Below are 25,871 nucleotides of genomic sequence, written 5' to 3' on the forward strand. Positions count from 1 at the left end.
TCAATCTTATCACCTGTTGCTGTCAGGAATACATTCACTGTGGACCACACAGACGACATCACAAGTGACACCTCTCAGGAAGATTATTTTACACAGCAAGATCTGATACCCGTCAGTATAATAATAATAATACATTATATTTGTATAGGGCTTTTCAAGGACTCAAAATCGCTTTGCAATATAAGGGAACGTTAGGAGGGGGGGTATAGGACTATCAAACTTGATCAACCGGCATGGATTGATGGGGGGGGGGGGCTATGAGTAGACAAGAGAAGAAGAGATGAGTTTTGAAAAGAGACTGGAATACTGTGAGGGTCTCAGAATAGCGGAGATCTTTGCATCGATATGTTCAAAACGGTTTTTTTCAAAATGTAAATAAAAAAAAAATATATATAAAATATAATACTAAATATTATACAAGTGATTTTAACCAAAATGGCATAAAAACACATTCTGATCGGGGTCCTTTTGGACCCACTTGTGGAAGAGTGTAGGTATGTAAATGATGACATAGCAGACTTTATTGATTGAAGCTTATTTATTCAAATTTCAACTATACACACACGGCACCATCCATCTTTTAAAAAACAGAAAATGTGAGAATACCCTCTAAAAAAAGTACACATGAAAGGCACTTATAACAGACACACTGTAGATCTCAGCAGCAGCAGTACGTGTGGACACAAGGTGTGAGAAGTAAACATGAACCAAGAGGTAATAGTACACACTGAATATAACCAAATGGGGGATTTGTCAAAATTGCATATATGTTAACCATTTACAACATTACACACACATCTAAAAATAACGCTCTGAATACCCAAACCTAGTTTTACTTCAAGAATGAAAGCAGTATTTAAACTTCCTCGATGGCTTGGATATCACCCTGATCCACAGAAGTGTCCTGAGGTATGCAGAAGAAGAACAGAGTGTAACATTTATTACTTTTAATGCTGGTGCAAATTTCAAAAACCAATGATACGTGATATGAGACGCTGTCATGATTATTGCTGTGTCGTGTAAAAAAGACTGTGCTGGATATTTTTACCCGGCGACAATGCATCCCTTATTTCTAAACACCTTTGTATTCCTTATCCTTAATTCCCATTCAACACACTTGAGTCCCTTACACATCTTTCATGATTAGCACACTCCTTAGGTTTGGCCTCACACCTAATTTGAAGTTAAACCGGCCTTCTTGGAGATGTTGCACTTAAAAAATTTAGTCCTGGAGTTCCACAATTGTACCGAAAGCAGAACGTCTTATACTACATCAGTTCACAATGCTTGTTATTTAAGGTTAAAGGCATGTTCGTCTGCCGCTCACTCGTTATGGTCTCGTTTAACCCTTTGAGTTCTTTGGTCGCTGAGAGAAGGAATTAAAATGAAGTTTGGACCATTCCTCTTTCCTAATCACTCAAATCCTCGTCCAGGTTGATGTCCGAGGTGTCGATGTCTTCCAGGTCAAAATTATCCAGATCCAGATCATCCAGGCCCTACAGGTGGAAACAGTCAAGTAGAAAATCATTGCATCAAAGGACACAAGAACTCAATAGATACAATTAACGGTTTGGTATGTCTTTTTTGCGGGTCATGGTTCGGTACGTTTTTCATTACATTTGAAAAGTGTAAGCATTTAACGGTCGTAATGCTTATTGAGATAAGTTAAATGACTCGAGTACCGGCATGGCAACGCAACCGGAAGGAGTCAAATGCACAAGTGGGGCTTAAGCACCTTAACCATTTGCTTTAATCTGGTGTCGTCTACGATCGAATGTCGTCAAGATATATACGGTGACCGAAGACATAACTGCACTATTTCACCGTGGACGTTTGTGTCCCAGCTTCAGAACCGTTACACCCCTAAAATAATTTGTTTATCTGTATTGTTTTATTCCATAATAAGTGCAAATGGTAGCATATGTTTTGCAATAAGTTTAAAAACAGATATTGACCTCATCAATCATCTCGTCCTCGAGGTCCTCTGGTGGTTCCTCAGCTCCTTCAGCGCCGTACTCCTTCTCCTCCTCTGCTGCTTTCCCCTCTGCAGGCGCTGCTACTGGGGGTGAAGGCTCTGGGTCAGCCTGTGGAGGGTCAGCCTGTGGAGGGTCAGCCTGTGGAGGCGCAGCAGGCTTCACGTCTTCACCTTGTTCTGGTTCTTGTGCGGGGAGTGGCTTCAGCGTCGGCACTGTATCTTCAAGTGGCTCCAGCAGAGGATCAAGGGGCGCATCTGGACACGTTTGGACCTGGACAGGCACATCCCACTCTGGACACGTTTGGACCTGGACAGGCACATCCCACTCTGGACTGGTGGCGCTTTCAAAGGAGATGAGCTCCTCCACTGCTACGGCTGATGTTTCTGAAACAAGTTCCTCGGTAACAGGACTTTCCTCTGCTGCCGTATCGAAGATGCTTGATGCTTCTATGGAGATTAAAGGTGTGTCCAGTTCTTCAATACCAGTTTCTATTACTTCAGTATCGACTATCAGCCCAGTGCTAACTAGGACATCCTCTGTTGCTATGGTTTCCGTTGCCACCGTCTCAATTTCTTCCGTCGCCACGATGGTTTCTGATGTCGTCTCGATTCGATGAGTCTCGGATACGTGCACGGCGGTGGCATATTCCACAGGACTGGGCTGTACCATCTGTGGCTCTGTGGGGGGGGTCTCGGTGGTGAAGTCCAACATGTCTTCCTCTGCAGCCTCCTCTGGGTTAGAGATGATGTCCTCGTCAAAGGACACAGACTCTGCTTGTTTCGGCTCGACATGCTCTTCTGGTAGTGGGACAGGAAGAGGGGATGCTGATGTTGGGATGGATTCTTCTTCTGTTGCTCGGACAGGTTCGAGGATCTCCTGTTTTACTGGAAGAAGTTCCTCCGTTGCTGCGGGTTCTGCTAGAACAGCTGCCGTCACCGCTGCTTCCATCATGGGTTCATCCATGCTTTCCACCCCTCCCTGTGCACAAAGGTACACATACATGAATGGAGATCCTCCATAAGAGATCCTTCATAACAACATTACAAAACTTGACCAAGCATTTTTTTGCCAAGTGATATCAAGTGTAAGGTAACAGGACAAAAGTCTATTTAAATATTGGAAATGAAAATACTAAGTCATCAGGAGAAACGTCGTCCATAATTATAGTATATTATAATTGTGTGAATAGATGTGAGATTAGATCGGATTAGATATGAGATTAGATGTGAGATTAGATGTGTGATTAGATCGGATTAGAATTGAGATTAGATGTGAGATTAGAATTAAGATTAGATGTGGGATTAGATGTGGATTAGATGTGAGATTAGATGTGGATTAGATGTGGGATTAGATGTGAGATTAGATGTGGGATTAGATGTGAGATTAGATGTGGGATTAGATGTGGGATTAGATGTGAGATTAGATGTGTGTGGTGCAGGTTCTTGTCCTCACCTCTGGCTCATCGATCTCTCCTTTGGACACAAACCCTGCAGATTCCTCCAGAACATTACGGTTCTCATTTGGCTGAAAGATACAGAGGCAGGCAAAATGTCATCTCCAACATGTTGCCCGAAGTATGAACAGTTCATTCAGATAATTCAATGACGAGGATCAATAAGCAAAACCTCAACAACAGACTAAAGAACTGGACCGTTTATGCAGCTATTAACCTAGATTACAGCATCATTTGTTTGTTTACTGCACATATTTTACATTTGATTCCATTCTGTTTCAATGTAAATACTGCTATATATGTTTTACTGTTATTATAGTTTTCTTTAAATAGTTCTCTATCTGTGTTTTTGTTTTACTTGTATGTATGCAACATGACACCAAGTCAAATTCCTCGTACGTGTCACCTACCTGGTGATAAACCTGATTCTGATTTAGAATGAAATAACTAATTGATCTAAATTCAGTTTTAAAGTGTAGTTCTTCTGACTCCCACTGACCACGATGAGCGGGTACTCTGCAGCCGGTCTGATCCCAACATGAGTGTCCTTCAGAAACTCCTGGGCCAGCAGCGCCTGCTGGAGGCCGGGGAACAGGTTGCTGTACTGGGAGGGGTCAGCCAGAGCATCTGCTGCCTTCTGGTTGACCTTCGAGAGGCTCGCCTTCCACAGCTTCACCACCCTGCAGGAGGAGAGGCAGATGCAGCTCAGCACTGAGGCGTCGTGTCTACACGTGACCTCAGGCGGAGTCAGTCGGATGTTGCAACGACTCATTTCAAGAGAAACATGGATTAATGGTTAGGATATTCTTTTACTGCCATATTCAGATGATAAATCACTTTTAAGAGCCACATTCCTGCACAGTATTTACTCGGTGAGCTGTGGCTTAAGGAGAAACTTTGTAGTATTAATATTATATTACTATATTAATATTACAACTACTATGGCAGGGTATATGCAGGAATCCTGAAGTCAGATGTAATTCCTTTAAAGACCTTTTTTAAGACCCTTTCCACACATTTTAAGACCTCATCGCCACTTGGAGATTTAACCGGTTACCTTGGCGACACACTTTACCTCACATTGACTATACACAGTATTGATTGTCCTTCCTCCTTATCTTCCAACCATTTGGACGCAGACTTGCATTTCCCCATAACGATGTTGCTTAGCAACCGGCGTAAACGGACCTTCGCGCTATCAAGCAGTGAGCGTGCGATGTCCTGTTCAGATGACGTCAGACCCAACGGGATGCCATCAATAAACCACAGAATCACACTGCACACCTACGCCATGACTACATTCAGGCAGACGGTAGAACACAACCTCTCTGGACCATTTATATACTTAGTGAAAACAAGCTACACAACGTAACACCTTGGAAAATGCCCTTTAATACTTTTTAATAGCCTTAATTTTCGCTAAATTGATTTATCAACTTTTAATACTTTTTACGACCCCGCGGACCCCCTGCAGAGCTACTTGAACGACTTATTTTAATATAAACATGGATTTATGTCAAAAAAACGTATTGGTGAATTTGGGTTTCTGTTGATTTTAAAGAAACAATCTCTTGGCTTTCAGAATATGAAACCCTTATGGCCTAACACTTGGTCGAGTTGTGGCTCAAATCGAAATACATTTTTAAAAGCTTGCAAAGGCAGCGCGATAAAATCAGATGATATAGATCAGATAGGATTTGATCACGAGGAATAGTTATGCTACTAATGTTTAAACTAGTAGCGTAACGGACGAGAAAGTGGGTGTTTCAGGCTCAATGTGGCTGATTTGAAGAAGCAGATCTCAAAATATTCACAAAAGCGTTCAGCCGTTGCATAACGTCTCCACATCTGGATTTGGACAAATGAAAGGCAACGGTTCTGCAGGTCACACATTGATATGAGATGTATGTACACACACTGGAAGACACTCCAACATGTGCTGTGCACTCAGTGGAAACAACTGTACCTCGACACATGGCTGGGCAGATATGTTCGTGCCAGAAAAGCAGCCTCTGGCAACCGATTTGTTGCGATGAGAAGGTCCAGACATTTGTCCAATCTGGGCAAAAACAGAAAAACGGTAACAAAATAAACACATTTCGAAAAATATAGAAAAGTTGATTCGAACATGTTCCTCTTCTTCACTCACCGTCCCTGCAGGAAGTAGGTGAGAAACGCCACGTTGGTCTTCCCATCTCTTTCCGCTGCCTCGGCTAATTTCCCAACCATGGTGGAGTTGCCCGAGGCGGTGGCCAGCAGCAATAATCCCCCATAATCCTGTGCGTTGTGCAGACACTCCTGCGCCAAGCCAAACTGGCACTTAGTAGTAGCGAGCTCCGCCAGTTGCTTCCATTTCTGCTCCGACTGGAAGCCCGACATGCCGAGGTGCCAAAGAGACAGGAGAGAGGATTATCACAGGGGGAGCGTGAACCCCAACAACAACAACACTGTGGAGCACTTACTGGGTTACTACTACTTTAATCCTGCATATTAAACAGCTACTAATTATAGAAAGTCATTGCAAATGGCAGTCTTCTCCAATGTCCACAAGTTAGTCAAATTCAGTCCAAAATATCTCTAAATAGATTTCATTACATTTCAAACAATCATTCATGGTTCCCTGATATGAGTTGTACTGTCTTGTTAGCATTGTCACTGTGAGCATGTTAGCATTGTCACTGTGAGCATGTTAGCATTGTCACTGTGAGCATGTTAGCATAAGGTGACCAGATTTTCTAAATGAAAACTGGGGACATTTTGAGTTTTGCGGTCAATATATCATTAACATATCCAATTTTCTTCACTGTTAAAGAAAAAAGGGGGACAATTCTGGTTCAATGTAATTCGAACATTTGAACTGTTGGATACAAACAGAAGGACGATAGCTCATATATGAGACTTCAGGTCTTTTATTTTGAAACTGTACATCAGATTGTCCAGATTATCTCTGAGTGACTAGATGGGGTCTCCTGCTATCACCCTGGAGTGAAATAAGTATTTGATTGACTTCGAGTGACTCTTTGATTATGGACAGTTTCCATTAAATAATAATCTAAATATAGATGGACAATAGATCTAATTTGAGATTTTAAACGTTTAACGATTATGTGTTTTTAACGTATATTAAAAAACGGGGACATTTCCGGGGACAGTTTCAACCGGGGACAGGCCAATACAAACGGGGACTGTCCCCAGAAAACGGGGGCGTCTGGTAACCCTATGTTAGCAATTTCACTGTGAGCATGTTAGCATTGTCACTGTGAGGACGTTAGCATTGTCACTGTGAGCATGTTAGCATTGTCACTGTGAGCATGTTAGCATTGTCACTGTGAGCATGTTAGCATTGTCACTGTGAGGACGTTAGCATTGTCACTGTGAGCATGTTAGCATTGTCACTGTGAGCCTGTTAGCATTGTCACTGTGAGGACGTTAGCATTGTCACTGTGAGGTCGTTAGCATTGTCACTGTGAGCATGTTAGCATTGTCACTGTGAGCATGTTAGCATTGTCACTGTGAGCATGTTAGCATTGTCACTGTGAGCACGTTAGCATTGTCACTGTGAGGACGTTAGCATTGTCACTGTGAGCATGTTAGCATTGTCACTGTGAGCCTGTTAGCATTGTCACTGTGAGGACGTTAGCATTGTCACTGTGAGGATGTTAGCATTGTCACTGTGAGCATGTTAGCATTGTCACTGTGAGCATGTTAGCATTGTCACTGTGAGCATGTTAGCATTGTCACTGTGAGGACGTTAGCATTGTCACTGTGAGCATGTTAGCATTGTCACTATGAGGACGTTAGCATTGTCACTGTGAGGACGTTGGCATTGTCACTGTGAGCATGTTAGCATTGTCACTGTGAGCATGTTAGCATTGTCACTGTGAGCATGTTAGCATTGTCACTGTGAGGACGTTAGCATTGTCACTGTGAGCATGTTAGCATTGTCACTGTGAGCCTGTTAGCATTGTCACTGTGAGGACGTTAGCATTGTCACTGTGAGGACGTTAGCATTGTCACTGTGAGCATGTTAGCATTGTCACTGTGAGCATGTTAGCATTGTCACTGTGAGCATGTTAGCATTGTCACTGTGAGGACGTTAGCATTGTCACTGTGAGCATGTTAGCATTGTCACTGTGAGCCTGTTAGCATTGTCACTGTGAGGACGTTAGCATTGTCACTGTGAGGACGTTAGCATTGTCACTGTGAGCATGTTAGCATTGTCACTGTGAGCCTGTTAGCATTGTCACTGTGAGGACGTTAGCATTGTCACTGTGAGGACGTTAGCATTGTCACTGTGAGCATGTTAGCATTGTCACTGTGAGCATGTTAGCATTGTCACTGTGAGCATGTTAGCATTGTCACTGTGAGGACGTTAGCATTGTCACTGTGAGCATGTTAGCATTGTCACTATGAGGACGTTAGCATTGTCACTGTGAGGACGTTGGCATTGTCACTGTGAGCATGTTAGCATTGTCACTGTGAGGACGTTAGCATTGTCACTGTGAGCACGTTAGCATTGTCACTGTGAGCATGTTAGCATTGTCACTGTGAGGACGTTGGCATTGTGACTGTGAGCATGTTAGCATTGTCACTGTGAGCATGTTAGCATTGTCACTGTGAGCATGTTAGCATTGTCACTGTGAGCATGTTAGCATTGTCACTGTGAGCATGTTAACATTGTCACTGTGAGGACGTTAGCATTGTCACTGTGAGCATGTTAGCATTGTCACTGTGAGCATGTTAGCATTGTCACTGTGAGCATGTTAGCATTGTCACTGTGAGGACGTTAGCATGCAGCCTCACAGAGCTGCTAGCACGTCTATAGACCTTTCATGCCAAGTCTTAAAGCCAGTCTTTCAAACTAGAAAAGTAAAAAAGTAAAAGTGTTATCAATGCAGAAATAATGAATACTAAATACCACACTGCAGACAGAGTAGAAAGTATTGCATAAGATTCCCTATACATTCACATTTTATATTGTAAAGGACATTTTGTGTGTGTGTGTGTGTGTGTGTGTGTGTGTGTGTGTGTGTGTGTGTGTGTGTGTGTGTGTGTGTGTGTGTGTGTGTGTGTGTGTGTGTGTGTGTGTGTGTGTGTGTGTGTGTGTGTGTGTGTGTGTGTGTGTGTGTGTTCTGACCTCTGCCTCGGAGGCCAGTTGCTGGGCTATCTTCAGGTCTCCCAGCTGCAGGGCCAGTTCAAACTTGTGTTCTGGGTCAGTGGACACGGCCAGGGCCTGCTGCTTGAAGCCCTGAAAAAAAACACAACAAACAATATTATCAATATTGGATTTCATTTGCAAACCCTTCCCATGATTAGGAGATTCAAAAAGGAACAAGAGGTGCATAGCTCGCGCATGGAAGGAACCATCAACCTGTGGACTTTCTCAATGGCTGAACGGGACGACTTTCTACCTTGCTCTTAAAAGGATACGTTTTTTCCTCAAAAACAAACTGGATAGGTTTTGGGAAATCTGGGAACAAGAATTCTGCCCCGAGGTTTTGCAACATCTGGCCGCCTGATGCTCTGTAAATTATTCATCTCAGGGCTGAATCCTGAGTTCATCGGCAGTTCGAGCTGAAAGAAAAGCGAGGGGCAGTCTGTGCTGAATATGGCGTGTGTGTTACATGTGATCCTGGATGTTTCCCCTCGTTGCTGTTATGTGCTATATGTGTACTGTATGCAGTAAGGTGTGTTGTTCATTGTTCTCTTTTATCCTTTCGCCTGTATCTACTTGTCTTTCATCCTTTTTTTATAACTAATGCGGTTCAGTGTTTCCCACACATCTGAAATATACTTGTGGTGGTAGCCAGGCACGAGGGGGTGGCTTTGTGACGTGCAACAACATGTGACAAACAAGAAATACGTGTGAGCTTTAACACCATGCACCTTTCTGTCGGTCGCTTGTTAGCAGAGCGAACAGGTACAGGAGGCGTAGAGCGAGGGATCATTGTCCACTAGTTAATCGATCGCAGATGGCGTCGTGCTCGCGGACGGATATTTTTTTTTTAAATAAATATACTTTGGCGGCCGTTAATATTCCTGGGCGGCCCACCCACCCAAGTAAAGTCTATTGGCGCATTTCCACTACAGCGCGGAGCTCGCTTTAAGCGTGCAGAGTCGTGCGGGGCCCGTTTATGGTTGCGTTTCCACTTGGCGTAGTTCCGGCTAGCGGGAACTATTTCACAGTTTTTCTGGCCCCATAAAATCGAGGTTCCTTCCGGGACAACAACCAGGCTGAGTCGGGCTGAGCATGCTAAACTAGAGAGAGAATCGCTGGCAAGGGGGCTACAACTACAACACAATGAACATATTTGACCGTGAGTTAATTGTAATACACGTTTCTAAATGATGCCGAAGTAACAACACACTGATACCGGTTAGTAAAAACCATGAATTAATGCTTTGACAAGTCTGCAGACAGACGGCAGAGAAACACCCTTTTTTAAAATGCGTGTTTTCTGAATGGAGATCGGCTAAACTAACGCAGTATATGCTCCGAACGTCCACACCCACAACAACGGATGTTTTTCTGGGGTTCTCATTGAAGATGACGTCACGGCTCCGCCTACACTGCGTTACTATAGTTACTAACCCAGTTCCTAAACTGTAATGGAAATGCGCCATGAGCCAGTCCTAACAAGGCCTAACGAGGCCTAGCCATACCGAGCGAGGCCGAGCGGGGCCGTGTAGTGGGAATGCGCCACATGTGGCCGGGGACAACAGCTGGAAATTAGCAATGTTGGCTAAATCTGCCCCTGTGTGACAGTTGATCCATGGGGACTGTCCGCGACACCATAAACAAATAAACTAAACTGGATAGACTTTGTAGGATACCTGTTTCTCCAGGAAGTTGGCTACTCTGGTCCTCTGCTCCTTGGGGATTGTGGGTAACACCTTGTCGGCCGTGCTGAAGTCCCGCCTCATGACGGCCGTCTGGTACTCCAGCACGGACAGCAGCAGGGCGTAGCTGATGACGTTCAGCTCTTTGTCTCCGAGGTACAGGCGGTCGTCCTTGGGGATGTAGCCCAGCAGGTACATGGTCCTACACGTGACAAATAACTGTGTTTAAGGCACGGTTTTGAGATTTATTTCTTATTTACTGAATATTAGGCTAATGGAGTACGAGAAAAAACAGATTTGTACTAATAGATAACTGTAGATCTGAGTGTTCATTGAAATTGGTAAACCAGGATGGGAAAATTGTTGTACATGTGGCGGCCATATACATTCTAAGATAAGATAATATGTACTTAATTGATTCCCAAATTGGGAAATGTTTGCGAACAGAAACAACGCATTGCACACAAGTAGAAATTAAAAGAGTAGGAATAAACAATTTGAACATTTAAACATCTCAAAATAGAAATAAAACAGCATTAAAAAGTAACAAATATACAAGTAAATTAAATAACTTGTCTATGGTAGGGGTGAGGAATGCGTTTGGTTTATCATCTTTTCACTGTAGGTTATTGTGTGTGTGTGTGTGTGTGTGTGTGTGTGTGTGTGTGTGTGTGTGTGTGTGTGTGTGTGGTGTGTGTGTGTGTGTGTGTGTGTGTGTGTGTGTGTGTGTGTGACACTAGGTTATAAATACATTGAAGTTGTCTGAGGTCCTTACCACCAGCTGCTCTTGCAGTAATAAGTAGTGCACCTTTCTTACCGTCCTGAATGTGCACACTGTAGCGACTGCTTTTCGTCTTTTGTTTACCGAGTTGTGTTCTCTGGATGTTATGTGTCCGTGTTATGTGTAAGGATGTGTAACGTTGCTGCCTTCTTGGCCAGGTCAGCTTTGTGAATAAGATGTTATCTCAATGCTTTTATCTGGTTGAATAAAGGTAAAAAAAAAAAAATCCCCTGCAGTTTTAAATCGTATTTGTATTTGTGTGTTACGGAGAATGGTAGTATTTCTGTAGACCGCATGTTGAAATGCAAACCTCGCGCAATCTCAATCACAACTGGTTATTATTCTATGAGAGCTTCACGTATGGATGTTATTCTGACCTTTTACAATCATTTGAAAGTATGCAACTGCTGACTCGGGCTCTCTTGTCTGGATACAGCGAGGCAGACAGACCTCCCTTTATTAGCCCTCTCAGCGTTTAAATCGTTACTTTAACAACATGGAAATACGCCTTGTACCTGTCCAGGTGAGCGATGGTGATGATCTCTCCTCCAACGTAGTAGTTGAGTCTGTTCAGAGAGCTGGTGTAGATGAAGCAGTCTCCCACCCAGACCCCCGTCTTCACCACCTCAGAGACCTCCCCCTGCACCTGGGCAGCAGGAAGAAACAGGTGTAACGATTACTCAATTGCCTGAATTTACAATGAATAAATTAACGAAGATATCCAGGATTAAAGTCGCTCATTTGCACGATCAAAACTTGAATATTCTTTGAAATTTAAGCCACAAATTTACAAGAAAAAACTATATATATTGTCAAGGATCCACATAGCTTCACTTTCTAGTGTATCCTGCCTGTAGATGATTCCCTATTTTCATTTTTTAAAAGCGATCGGATTTAGAAAAACATGTATAGGTTATTTTAAACTATCTGCATCTTCCAGAACAATTTCAAGTGTTTTAAGAAGTTTTCTGTTCCTGTAAATGTCGTCGTGTGATTACGTTACTGTTATGTTGTATATATTGATTGTTGTGTTTTTATCTTAAAGGTCACCTATCAGGCTATTTTTAGGCAATAGCACAGGTCTCTCAGATATATAAAAATACATTAAAAACATGTCTATGAAGTGTTTTGCTCAAAATACCAAACAGATCATTCTAGCCATGCCTCATATCCCTCTATTTCACTTCCTGTTTCCAAAGTGCTGATTTGGGGATAAAGCTTTAAAACAAAATTATACAAATTAAAGAGGAGGGGTCTGAGCTCATGCGGGACCCGGCAGCTACCGTCTAAACTAAATGCTGCCGTGATGAAACGCCATATCATGGATTATCAAGGATCTGAAACAGTCTGGAGCTTAAAGGCTTTCTCTCTTGCCGGTTACACCACAAGGTGAGTTCCTTTTTACTTCCTGCTTCTTCACACACATGCTCTCCAGTACAGGTTAGCTCTGAGTGTTAGCGATGCTAACGTAAACCCCGACCATATTACGTCCAAAACAGTCGGGCATTGTTTCTGATAGCAACGTTTCTGATTGGCCCGTGGGTCCACATTTCAGATATGACGTCATATCGGACGCAAATCTGGATCAGCTCCGTTGATCCCCGTTTTTAGAGATGTGGGTACGGAGGAGAAGAGAGAGGGGTTTATTTCCTGACGCTGCGTGAGTTCCCCGACACACCGGGGACACATGTTGATGTATAAAAGACATCGAAAAGTGTATTTTGCATGATAGGTCCCCTTTAATGTGTGCATATGTATAAATGTGTCCGTTATAGGATATACATATTGTGACAACCCTGAGGTTGTCCACCAGGTGGTGCTGCTGTAACCTGTGTGTTTCTTGTAATCAGCAGTGATGGGACCCACCTGGGGCAGAACAGGCTCTCGCTCTCTCTCAGCTGCCCTGCTCGGTGCAGCAGGACACCGCTCCTCTGTTCTGTTTTATTGTTGCTTGTAACCACCGTGTGTGGGATAAAATAAATGATTGTTTTGGGCAACTCCGGTGTGGAACTGTTGTCCTTATGTTACAAGCAGAGCCAGCTTGTAACAATATTTTATACATATTTGTATTTTTTGTATTCGGGATTGTGGGAAACGTTATTTCGATCTCTCCGTCTGCCCACACAAACTGAAAGATTAACAATAAGCTGACTTGACGCTCTGAGGCCCATCCCTACGCCTTCTCTTTTAAAGCAATGACTCTTAGCTACAGGTGGTACCTCGAAGGCGCCCTCTATCCCGTCCTCGGTTACGTCTTCCTTGTTCTCCTGAGCCGCGGCCACTCTCTCCGGAAGGTAACGCAGCACAAAGAAAGACTCGTCTGTGGCGATGCACACCAGCTCCCCGGAGTCGGACCAGAAGATCTAACACAGGCGGAAACAGACATTATAACACGTATATAATAGAAGGACGGATGATGTGGGATGTGACCGCAGTGACGGTGTGACCCACATGTTTGGGCTGGATCTCGATGCGGCGGATCAGCTCGGTGTTATCCCAGTCGTAGAAGGCCAGGCCGCTGTTCGACCTCACGCCCAGCAAGAAGCCTCCAAAGACACCTGAGGAACGAGGATACACACATTTACATGCTGTGTCCAAAGGAGAAAAGGACATCAATAAGAAGTGAAACTCACCTTCAGCCCCGAAGTCGGGCTTAAACGCCTTCTTCTCTTTGAAGTTCTTAAAGATTTTGATCATGCTGCCGCTCTCTCTCGCTGCATACCTGTGAACACAATGCACACACTTAGTTACAATGTGCCGGACCACATTGAGAGCGAAGATAATGACTCTTATTACATATAGTGTACAGTTACAGCTCGGGCTGCACAATTAATCTACATTTCATTGAAAATACAAAAGGGTTTAGTGCAATATTCAAATTGCAGGAAGCACAAGATTTGTTAAGAACTAAATATGTGTAAATATTTCTAAATGAAGTTTGCTACAGATCCTCTGACCAAAATATATATATACATATATATATATACACACACACACAACAATCATAATATTTATTTTAACAATAATTAGAATAATAATGCAACAATGATCGATACATCCAATATTGTAAATCATATTGTAATTCCAGTTGATTTCTTTTGCAAAAAACGATATTTTTACAAGATTTGCAGCCCTAGTTTTAGCTAGATTAAAGGTCCCGTGTCATGGCCATTTCTACTGATCATAATTCCATTGTTGAGGTCTACTAACATACATGTATATTGTGCATTGTTCCAAACTCACAGGTTTCTCAAACAGCATCTCTGTGAAGTGTGTGTATTCACTCTCACCCCCCCCCCTCCCTGTGAGCCCACTGTGCTCTGATTGGTCAGCTCGCCCACCTGTTCTGATGAGTCCACCACCGTTACAGCGGAACATCAGTGGTTATGTGTTACCATGGCGTTTGTTAGCAACCAGAAAACACCAGTAATGACAAACAGATGAGAATGCGGCATGGGGTCTGGGTGCCGTGTTGGCGGGACGTTGCGGGTCTCGCTGCTGCGAGGAGCGGACAGTGTGAGCTGGCTTGCTGCGGGGGGTCTGCGAGACACAGCGAAACCCAGCCCGAGCACACACACCTGCAGCCTGGCTGGGAGTCTGCGTGTGTGTGCTCAGAACGAGCCCAGGCTGAGCCCCGCCGCGTCAGGCTGAGACATCCGCGGAGCTGCAGCTGAGAAAAGATATTGTGTGTGTGTGTGTGTGTGTGTGTGTGTGTGTGTGTGTGTGTGTGTGTGGTGTGTGTGTGTGTGTGTGTGTGTGTGTGTGTGTGTGTGTGTGTGTGTGTGTGTGTGTGTGTGTGTGTGTGTGTGTGTGTGTGTGTGTGTGTGTGTGTGTGTGTGTGTGTGAGGAAGTCCCACGTTACGTCACTGTACTTACTACACTATAAGAAGAAAACAATGGAAGAAGAGAAATGTCCAGCGAGGCGTTCTGGGGCAGCAGACAGGTCTTCTCTGAGTTAGAGCTTTACTCGCTACAGGGTGCACTTTGAGGGTGTGTGACTCTGCAGACCGGTTACATGCAGAACAACCTTCATCACACGAGGGGACGGGTGATAACCGGAAAAGCATGAAATGGGACCTCTAAGGGATAGGTTGACCTTTTTCGTATGTATTTAGATGAGTAAACCAATACCACACTCATGTCTGCCTTAATATCAAGCTACTGGAAAGCCAGCCATTAGCCTAGCTTAGCATACAGTAGACTTGACAATACTCAAAGCAGGGGGAAACCTGTATGCCGAACATTGTATATGAAGACATCCCAGAACAACGTCAATCTGCTCATGTCATTCCCAGCAAGAAGGCGACTAGGTGTGTTTCCAAAGTCTGCCTCTAAGCACTCACTGCGAGGAGTCGTGGGCCCAGACGAACTCCTGAGCCGAGCCGAAGCTCTTGTTCCTCAGAGCCACGGCGGTGTAGATGATATACTCTCCGTCGCCACACACCACGACAAATCTGCAAAGCAACAAAACACATTCATATTTAAGTACAACATGCATGTAACAAACATCACAGTAAACAGGTTTATATTATAGCCATATATGTTTTTCTTAGTTATAAAGTCGACAGAAACTATCCATCTCTTTTACACTGTGGACATTTTTTACAATACTTGAGTCATGCACATGCCCTTCCTGGGGTCTCACCTCCCGTTGGGGCTGTGCTGGATGGTCTGCGGGAAGATCTCACAGCTTCCCATGTCCTTGACGCCCAGAGACAGCCTCTCCCCGTCCTTCACCTCCGCCTCCCCCATGGTCCTCAGGTTGGCCTGCTGCACCTCGGAGTGACGCGCCCACATCACCTTCCCACTGGAGTCCATGGACATGGCCGGCTCCTCCCGTCCCATCTGAGCAGAGATAGGGGGGGGGGGGGGGGGGGGAGAGGAGGTAAGGTAAGGGTCCGAGATGTCAAAAGTACACACATCCTTTACTCAAGTAGAAGTACAGATATTCGTGTACTCTGGTAAAAGTAGAAGTACCGACTAAACTTCTTTACTCAAATAAAAGTAAAGGCTTTGAAATGTACTTCAGTAAAAAGTACCCATAGCTAGCAGCTGTTTTAAAGAGTACCTGACCTCCCTTTATATCAATAGAACAATAATGTCATTGTTAGCTAATGAATGTTTCCATGCTGAACAACGGCAACATGACAACGTTTCCATTGGTCCCTCTTCTTTAGAGAAGACCAGGAAGTGATGGATACACGGATCGTGTTCCAACCAATAGGCACGCAGTGACTCTAAAGAATAATGATCACGCACCAACACACATTCAGACTAAAGGAACCAGCTGTTTGGGAAATGAGAGAAGTAGAAAGTACAGGTATTTGAGTTCAACATGTAAGAAGTAGAAAGTACAGGTATTTGAGTTCAACATGTAAGAAGTAGAAAGTACAGGTATTTGAGTTCAACATGGGAGAAGTAGAAAGTACAGGTATTTGAGTTCAACATGGGAGAAGTAGAAAGTACAGGTATTTGAGTTCAACATGGGAGAAGTAGAAAGTACAGGTATTTGAGTTCAACATGAGAGAAGTAGAAAGTACAGGTATTTGAGTTCAACATGTAAGAAGTAGAAAGTACAGGTATTTGAGTTCAACATGTGAGAAGTAGAAAGTACAGGTATTTGAGTTCAACATGAGAGAAGTAGAAAGTACAAGTATTTGAGTTCAACATGTAAGAAGTAGAAAGTACAGGTATTTGAGTTCAACATGGGAGAAGTAGAAAGTACAGGTATTTGAGTTCAACATGGGAGAAGTAGAAAGTACAGGTATTTGAGTTCAACATGAGAGAAGTAGAAAGTACAGGTATTTGAGTTCAACATGTAAGAAGTAGAAAGTACAGGTATTTGAGTTCAACATGAGAGAAGTAGAAAGTACAGGTATTTGAGTTCAACATGAGAGAAGTAGAAAGTACAAGTATTTGAGTTCAACATGTAAGAAGTAGAAAGTACAGGTATTTGAGTTCAACATGGGAGAAGTAGAAAGTACAGGTATTTGAGTTCAACATGGGAGAAGTAGAAAAGTACAGGTATTTGAGTTCAACATGTAAGAAGTAGAAAGTACAGGTATTTGAGTTCAACATGAGAGAAGTAGAAAGTACAGGTATTTGAGTTCAACATGTGAGAAGTAGAAAGTACAGGTATTTGAGTTCAACATGTGAGAAGTAGAAAGTACAGGTATTTGAGTTCAACATGTGAGAAGTAGAAAGTACAGGTATTTGAGTTCAACATGTGAGAAGTAGAAAGTACAGGTATTTGTGTTCAACATGTAAGAAGTAGAAAGTACAGGTATTTGAGTTCAACATGTAAGAAGTAGAAAGTACAGGTATTTGGGTTCAACATGTAAGAAGTAGAAAGTACAGGTATTTGAGTTCAACATGTGAGAAGTAGAAAGTACAGGTATTTGAGTTCAACATGTAAGAAGTAGAAAGTACAGGTATTTGTGTTCAACATGAGAGAAGTAGAAAGTACAGGTATTTGTGTTCAACATGTAAGAAGTAAAAAGTCGTCAGAAAAATAAGTAGTGGAGTAAAGTACTGATACCAGAAAAATGTACTTAAGTACAGCAACGAAGTATTTATACTCCACTACTTCCCACCTCTGGTAAGGAACGTTTATTTATCAAGTGTTTTTTTCATCATGTATTGTGTCTCGATATGTGTCTATGTTGCTGTTACACATGGAGCTGCTGTGATGCAAGTCAAATGTCAGACTTGATCTGACCAATGAAGTATTATCGTATCATAAGTACTCCTTAATTAAGAGTAAGAGATACTCTATTACTCCCTGAGCGGAATTTCAATGTTCACTATGGTGTTATTCACAATACATCACACACAAGACATTTAAAAACATCAGCAAGGACTTCTTGTCAAGGACTGGTTTGGGCATTTCTTCTGACATTTATAAACCAAACGAAGAATTGAGAAATGAATTGGCAGATTCCCCAAAAATGAGTTGCAGCCCTTATGATGTCCTCAGTCAGCCGCTTCCTGTCCACGGGGCCATTAACAAAGAGGGCTTTCCAATAGTCTATCGATTGGTCTGTACTCAAAATGTGAAAGTGGCTAAAGAAGGGAAAGGCTTACGGCTTATGTGTATTTTTACCAGGGAAAGAGAAGCCCTTGTTCTTTGAACGGTTGAGTGTTGAAGAGAGAAAAAAGAAACGGCATAAATGATACTCCTTCCTGGATAATGGACTGTTATTCTGCCTCAGAATTGCTACCTGTAGCATCAGCAGCACCGTTAGACCTTTTATGGTTTCAGTTCCCACTACAAGTACAAGACATATAGAGAAATGCTATACACTACATCCTTCCATCCATCCATCCATCCTTCTTCTCCCGCTTATCCGTGGTCGGGTCTCGGGGTATCAGTTCCAGCAGAGAGCCCCAGACGTCCCTTTCCCCTCATCAACCAGCTCTGACTGGGGGGTCCCAAGGCGCTCCCAGGCCAGCGAAGAGATATAATCCCTCCACCTGGTCCTAGGTCTACCCCTTGGTCTCTTCCCAGCTGGACGTGCCTGGAACACCTCCCTAGGGAGGCGCCCAGGTGGCATCCTAACTAGGTGCCCGAACCACCTCAACTGGCTCCTTTCGACGCTATACACTACAAAAACTCAAAGTCTTGCCATGTGTATGCGTCTAATATCTAGTCAGAATATGTCTCTGCACCCGATTGAAGACACAATTACTTCAGAAGTGACACTGCAGTGAGATATCAGGTCAGATATCATCTTGTTGAGTCAAAGAATCTTATTTTGAGTTGTATCTCAGATGAAACATATTTTACTATAACATCATGAAACAGAAACACTTTTGAGTAGCGGCTTATATTGTAACACAGCATGTCCTAATTCTGGTCAAATATAGTTCTAAATGTTTTTTTTAATTACAAGATCTGATTTCCCTAAATATCCCGTCTTATTTCAAGTTCTCTTGCCAAGCGCATTTTCACTTTTTATTATTGTTCAACTTGTCTTTGGAGCAGCCTTTCTTCCAGAGTAAGTGATGTACCTTGATGATGATGCTGCCTTCATCGTAGCCCAGCGCCACGCTGTTGGACCCCGCCTGTCCAGAGATACACCAGACCCGCTCCATGCCGTAGTTCAGGGTGTTCTCCAGCCGGTAGGTGTTGGAGTGCCACACCCGAACAGTGCCTGTGGGCAGTCAGAATCAAAACACTTCATTTTCCCCGGATGTTGTGACGGGTGGCCCGTTTTAAAATGAAATAAAAGATTAAAAAAAACTATAAATACATCAAATATATTACAAATATTTATTTTAAAGTGCAATAATAACATGAAATATATGTTTTAACCATAAGATGTCCACTGAGCTAAAGGAAAAATGTTGATAGAAACATAAGTAGTTAAATTAAAAAGTGAAATAAAATAATAATATCCAATAAAAAGATGAAAGAAAATAAAAACACAGCTTTTATTTAAATACGTTAAATTAGAAGGTTCAATACAAAGATAAAATGAAGTTAAAATGAAGAAGTTAAGGTCAAACATGTATATTAGTATTAATCACATAACAACAAAGAGGTCAAAGGTCACCGATACGTTGTGGTGTTTTTGTGACTTATTGAAATCCACGACGTACCGTCCTCGGAGCCGGTGAGGATGATCGGCAGCTCGGGGTGGAAACACACGCAGGTCACATTCTGGGCGTGACCCTCCAACGTCTGAACACACGTTTTGTTCTGGAGGACACACACACACACACACACACACACACACACACACACACACACACACACACACACACACACACACACACACACACACACACACACACACACACACACACACACACACACACACACACACACACACACACACACACACACACACACACACACACACACACACACACACACACACACACACACACACACACACACACACACACACACACACACACACACACACACACACACACACACACACACACACACACACACACACACACACACACACACACACACACACACACACACACACACACACACACACACACACACACACACACACACACACACACACACACACACACACACACACACACACACACACAGTGCAATTCTTTAGTGGATAAATAGAGACGGACGAGGCAGAAAGACTGCGTTGGCGTTATATATGAAACATTTGTATCAGACAGTTATTCGTAGGACCTGAGAGGTGGGAAAGCCATCTATCAGGATTAGGTTCAGGCGAGAAGCCATTTACTTTAGAGTGCAGTTCATTACCTGATAATCCCAGATCTTGACCAGGCGGTCGTCGGCCCCCGATATGAGGTAGGGCTTGTCTCCTCCGTTGTAATAATCGATGCAGTTCACTCCCTTCTCGTGGCCCTCCAGAGTGAAGTTGGGGGTCTTGGAGCCGAGCTGCCACACCTGCAAGGAAAGAAAAGAGGGTAAGGCAAGGCGAGTTTATTATACAGCACTTTTCAACACAAGGCAATTTCAAAGTGCTTTACAAAAACGTAGGGCTGTCAAACGATTACAATTTTTAATCAGATTAATCACAGCTTAAAAATTAATTAATCAGATTAATCACCATTCGAACTATGTCCAAATATGCCATTTCTTTATGTATATTGTTGTGGGAATGCAAAGATTAATGAAAGAAGGCGGATATATCCATTTAACATACGTTTATTATAACATTGTTCTGCGTGTCAAAATGAAAGACAGCCCGTAAAGTTGTATCGATGTTTATAGAGATGTACTACAGCAAAAGTATTCTCCGTCGGGACTTCCTGCAACAACACCACGCCGTTATCTGGATTCTGATTGGCCAGAAGACATTATCAAAGATGTTCTATTGAGAAGATGATCACTACGTGACAAAAGTTTTCAAAACCGTTTCTGGTCTTCGGTATTTCCAGACAAGTGGCTACTGAAATCAATCTTACTAACTGCTGTCTGTGCAATTTACTCCGCGTGTTGGCGGACTTTATTTTGCTTACTCTAACATCATGTCTCATGGTGGGGCTAAGCCATTTCTTGGTATGGGTGTAGCCTACCCCAGCCATACCCTGGCGCCGCCACTGGTGGCACGTATGGGGTGGGCCATTCTGCACATGCGTTAAATATTTAACGCAATTAATTCAAAAAATTAATTACCGCCGTTAACGCGATAATTTTGACAGCATTACAAAAAATTCAAGACATTAAGAAAACACATTAAAAAGCAAAGATAAAAGCACATGGATAACACGGGCACTTCTGGGTGGAGTATGTGGGTGGGATCAGACACCATCTGATAACGGACTGCTCGCATATGTTTTGGACAGATGGTGTTTTCATAGCCGTCTGAACCAGGCGAGCGATCTGTGACTGACTGCACTGTCAAGTTACCGCACCAGGCAGTGATACCACACCATCCTTCCCTTTCATCCCAAGTCAACATATGTTCCCGTTACCCGAACCCATCTTTGACCTTTAAGCCACTTAGGATATTTAAACCTTAGACAGGTAGTGGGGTAGAACAAAGAGGACGGGTTTTGTACGGGCCGGATCGAGATCATGTAAAGCTCTCCATCGCTGAGAAGTGGTGTTGGGAGTGAGTCCCCTGACTGAGAGGCAGCGCCGCTTTCAATTCTGTTTCTCCGATTTGTTTGCGTGAAAGAAAACTGGCGTATAATTTGTTTTTCCTGCTAGAAAAATAAGTAATTAACAAGCGAGTATAATGTTAAAAAGCAATCTACCCGAGTGCCTTTATTCCAGAGGGTGTTGCATTGAGAGACAGAGGGGAAGACATTTCCTGAACACTTCGGCGGGCTCGGGTTTCGAACCCACCTACTCGCTACTGTAGAGACAACTCTGGTTAAATCAGCTTCACATGTACCGCGTTCTGAACTTGCCATTGAGATCCAGAAAGGCCTTGGGGCTATGTCGTTTGATTAAACACGATATATGCACTCCACTATGCCGTCGTAGTATTTACTGGATCTGAAGCTCTCATATTTCGAGCCATCTTGATCCCGGCCCCTCGCTTTGGATCATTGTCATCAACCGGCCCCATTCCAAACTACTCGAATAGCCCTGGTCTAAGCCCATAGTTGCTTTTACATCATAGTGTTTTTTTTTAGCGAGTACAGCTTGATATTATTTGACAAACGATACAAAGGGAATCATTCTCATCACCCCCACATGTCCTGTTCACTCTTTGCATAGAAGCCATGATGGATCTTTTGAGGGTTACAGTCGTTGCGGTTGAACTTGTCTTTGCTATATTTTCTCAACTTCATTCACAACACATGGAAAAGCTTGTTATTCGCTGTGGTTCAATATGCTGTATCGCCTTTTATCCATTCACAATGTGTAGCAACATAATGGATACATATATTAACCAGTCATCTGTATCTGTAAAGGAAATGTCTCCGCCCCTTTTTCTGTCACTATTACTTTCATTTTTAACTTGAACACAAACCTTCTTTATTTTGTCTGTCTTACACATAGTTGCTTGTGTGTGTGTGTGTGTGTGTGTGTGTGTGTGTGTGTGTGTGTGTGTGTGTGTGTGTGTGTGTGTGTGTGTGTGTGTGTGTGTGTGTGTGTGTGTGTGTGAGAGAGAGAGAGAGAGCGAATGAAAAGTCAATGGAATGTCCCCTGAAGTGATGTATACATGTGTGTATACGTGTGTGTGTGTGTGTGTGTGTGTGTGTGTGTGTGTGTGTGTGTGCGCATGTGCGTGCGTGTATGTGTGTGTGTGTGCGTGTGTGTGCGTGCGTGTGTGTGTGAGAGAGAGAGAGAGAGCGAGAGAATGAAAAGTCAATGGAATGTCCCCTGAAGTGATGTATACATGTGTGTGTGTGTGTATACGTGTATGTGTGTGTGTGTGTGTGTGTGTGCGCGTGTATGTGCGTGTGCGTGCGAGAGAGAGAGAGAGAGAGAGAGCGAGAGAGAGAGAATGAAAAGTCAATGGAATGTCCCCTGAAGTGATGTATACATGTGTGTGTGTATACGTGTATGTGTGTATACGTGTGTATACGTGTGTGTGTGTGTGTGTGTGTGTGTGTGTGTGTGTGTGTGTGTGTGTATGTGTATGTGTATGTGTATGTGTATGTGTATGTGTATGTGTATGTGTATGTGTATGTGTGTGTGTGTGTGTGTGTGTGTGTGTGTGTGTGTGCGTGTGCGTACCTTAATGGTTCTGTCCAGAGAGGCGCTGGCAAACTGATTGTTGTCCTTGGGGTTGATGACGATCTGCATGACGTAGTGAGTGTGTCCCTCAAACACCTGACTGCACGTCCACTTCCTCTCCCAGTCCCACAGCTTGATCAACATGTCGTCTGAAAACAGACCGCGTTGAGTATTTTGCAAATACGCCCCTACTTGTGTCGTTTAGAAAAGGTGTTCGCGTGGTTCTTCCTCACCGCTGCTGGTGAGGATGTAGGGCTGGCTGGGATGCACCACGATGCAGCGGATGTAGTCGGAGTGAGCCTCGAACATGTGAACTCGCTCCAGAGTGTTGTAGTTAAACACTCGGATCTGCATATCGTCCTGCGGACAGACGGACAGACGGACGGACGGACAGACGGACAGATCGACAAGTGAGATTATTCCCACACAAAAACACCGATACAAATAACGACCTTTATTTGAAGCACAATACTCACTGCTCCGGCGATGACCCAGTGCTTCCTGGCTACAAACTTGGCCACTCGGACAGGCAGGTCACACAGCTCGAAGGTTTTCACCATCATCTACACACACAGCAGAGAGAACACTTCACACACACACACTTTCTATCCATCAGATAATCGTAAGGAAAATAAAATATGAACTGATTGCGTGTGTGAATTGAACTCAAGGGACACCTGAACTTTTGAAAGAACATCCATAACATTCATCCGTTTGCAACTTATATATATATATATCAATATTCCAACTACTTGTATAGACTATTCTATTCTTGCACTATTTCTATTATATCCTTTTTTTTTGTACTTTCTTGCACTATTATCTGTTTTATTGTGTTGCACTGTGACCTAAGATTTTCATTGTCATAACCACACCGTAGCTATGTACACATGACAATAGCCTTGAATCCTGGAACTTGAAACTTTAATTAATGACTGTGCTTAGGCGAGTGATCAGATATGTGTTTGAGTGTGTAGAGGAGTGTGTAGATTAGTGTGTAGAGGAGTGTGTAGATTAGTGTGTAGAGGAGTGTGTAGAGGAGTGTGTAGGTGGATGATAGTAACCTGTGTTTCATGGTTCCACACCACCACGGTGCCGCTGTACAGACTGGCCACCATCCAGGGCTCAGTGGGGTGCAGGTCGGTGCTCTTCACCCGGTCTGAGCGAGCCGACAGCTTCCGCTTGATGTCCAACCGCAGAGGCTAGGAAGTCAAATAAAATATATAAAAAGATAGCCGCTCTCAACAGGGAGTTGTCCTTTTATAAAAGATTGTTGAAGCACTCAAATCAAATCAAAATGTATTCAAATATCTCACTATCACAAGAGAAGCCCTTGTCTCTGGGGGATTTACAGGTCAACAACATTACATGACTAAGATTAAAAACACATACACGTATAACAGACACCCTGAATGATATATGTATGTAATTTGCTGTATTGAAACATTGTAATGTCCCTTTGAGCTAGCCTTAACCATAAGATGTATTATTAAGGAAAGTCTTACCCCATGTGGATAGGTAGTCTGGCTTCCTAACAAATACCTGACTTGACTCAATAGGCAATATGTACAATATTATAGTCTATGAGGCATTGTTTTGCATTAAATACACTTAATTCAATGACTTTTATTTCGTAAGGCATATTATTGTTCATGTTTTGGAGATAGGAGGCCCTAAAGGAGGGGGTGTGTCTGTCAATACTTCCCATTCCAGATTTAATATGCATGCCTGCTCCACAATGACTTTCAGTTAAAGAAAGCCTGTCAATGAAAATAAGTAGCTTTTGCATATGTGTCCTTTGAAATGGAATGAATAGGCCTTAAAAACCTCTTGTAACCACATCTAAAAAGTTTGTCATAACAACGTACAAATGAGGAACGATCTTTTCTGCTGGTTTTCACTTTGTGTCATGACATATGTGCAGTTCTGGGGTTTTGTTGTCGCATGCATAGATGTACTGTACAGTGTACTTTGAATGGAGTTTGTTATTCTGAAGGTTTGTGGACAGTGTAGCTACGCACACGGTGTCGCGTGCCACTGACGCAGAGCAACCGAACAACAATCAACACATAAACAAAGTTATTGCGAAGCTTTGTGTTTGTTTAATTCTCCTACCATGGTTCCACGTCAGTGAGTCTCAGCCGTGCTGTCCGGTGAAATAATCCGCTTCCCTGTTGCCCTCGTCGGGCTTTTCTTAATGTGGAGAGAAAACTGTGACCAAGCGAACATGAGTAAAAACATAGAGACTTCCGGTTTTAGTTTCACAATAAGAGTCAAATTGGTTCTCTGAAAATATTGACGTTGAAAAATGATGTTATACATATCAAACTCTAACATGGTTTTATGCGTGGTGACTACAAGCCAAAACATGCTGATGCTGTCTTTTAAGTAACATTGTTGAACACCTTAAAAGTAGCCCTTTCTTTTACGATGTAATGGTAATAAATGCAATGCTTTTATTTTGAAGTCAAGAGGCCCCGATTCTTGCCATTTCCGGTTAGAATTGCTCCACTGCTGTCTGACTTGCTGCAGTTTCTTTTGGCGACGTGGATCCTCAGCGCTTCCTGTGAGAGGCTCAGGATCCGGCTGCTGAGCAGAAGAACACGTTGTACCTGCCCTGCAAAAACACAACACTCAAACTACACCGAGGTTATTTCTATTATAAATCACTTATGG

The 25,871-nt window shown here is 43.1% G+C and overlaps 1 protein-coding gene across 1 annotated transcript; it reads right to left on the reverse strand.

Moving 5' to 3' along the window:
• Nucleotides 1-519: 519 nt before the first annotated feature.
• Nucleotides 520-25,399, reverse strand: LOC117457317 (coatomer subunit beta'-like). Its single transcript, XM_034097318.2, has 22 exons — nt 25,311-25,399; nt 24,260-24,397; nt 23,672-23,758; nt 23,429-23,555; nt 23,196-23,344; nt 20,298-20,444; nt 19,652-19,751; nt 19,061-19,203; nt 15,696-15,895; nt 15,394-15,504; nt 13,684-13,772; nt 13,502-13,608; nt 13,270-13,413; nt 11,566-11,696; nt 10,264-10,471; nt 8,567-8,677; nt 5,579-5,793; nt 5,396-5,488; nt 3,929-4,109; nt 3,429-3,500; nt 1,956-2,954; nt 520-1,496 (listed from the first exon to the last, which is right to left on the reverse strand). The coding sequence occupies exons 1-22, from the start codon at nt 25,311-25,313 to the stop codon at nt 1,410-1,412; spliced, it is 3,642 nt and encodes a 1,213-aa protein (XP_033953209.1). The 5' UTR covers nt 25,314-25,399; the 3' UTR covers nt 520-1,409.
• Between the last annotated feature and the right edge of the window lie 472 nt (nt 25,400-25,871).

Source organism: Pseudochaenichthys georgianus, chromosome 13 (assembly GCF_902827115.2).
Source record: "Pseudochaenichthys georgianus chromosome 13, fPseGeo1.2, whole genome shotgun sequence".
Lineage (NCBI taxonomy): Eukaryota > Metazoa > Chordata > Actinopteri > Perciformes > Channichthyidae > Pseudochaenichthys > Pseudochaenichthys georgianus.

Coding starts and splice junctions, on each gene's coding strand:
- LOC117457317 (XM_034097318.2), bottom strand. Junction 15,505..15,695: donor CAGCACAGCCCCAACGGGAG/GTGAGACCCCAG, acceptor GTTGCTTTGCAG/ATTTGTCGTGGTGTGTGGCG. Junction 3,501..3,928: donor CAGAGTACCCGCTCATCGTG/GTCAGTGGGAGT, acceptor TGTATCTTTCAG/CCAAATGAGAACCGTAATGT.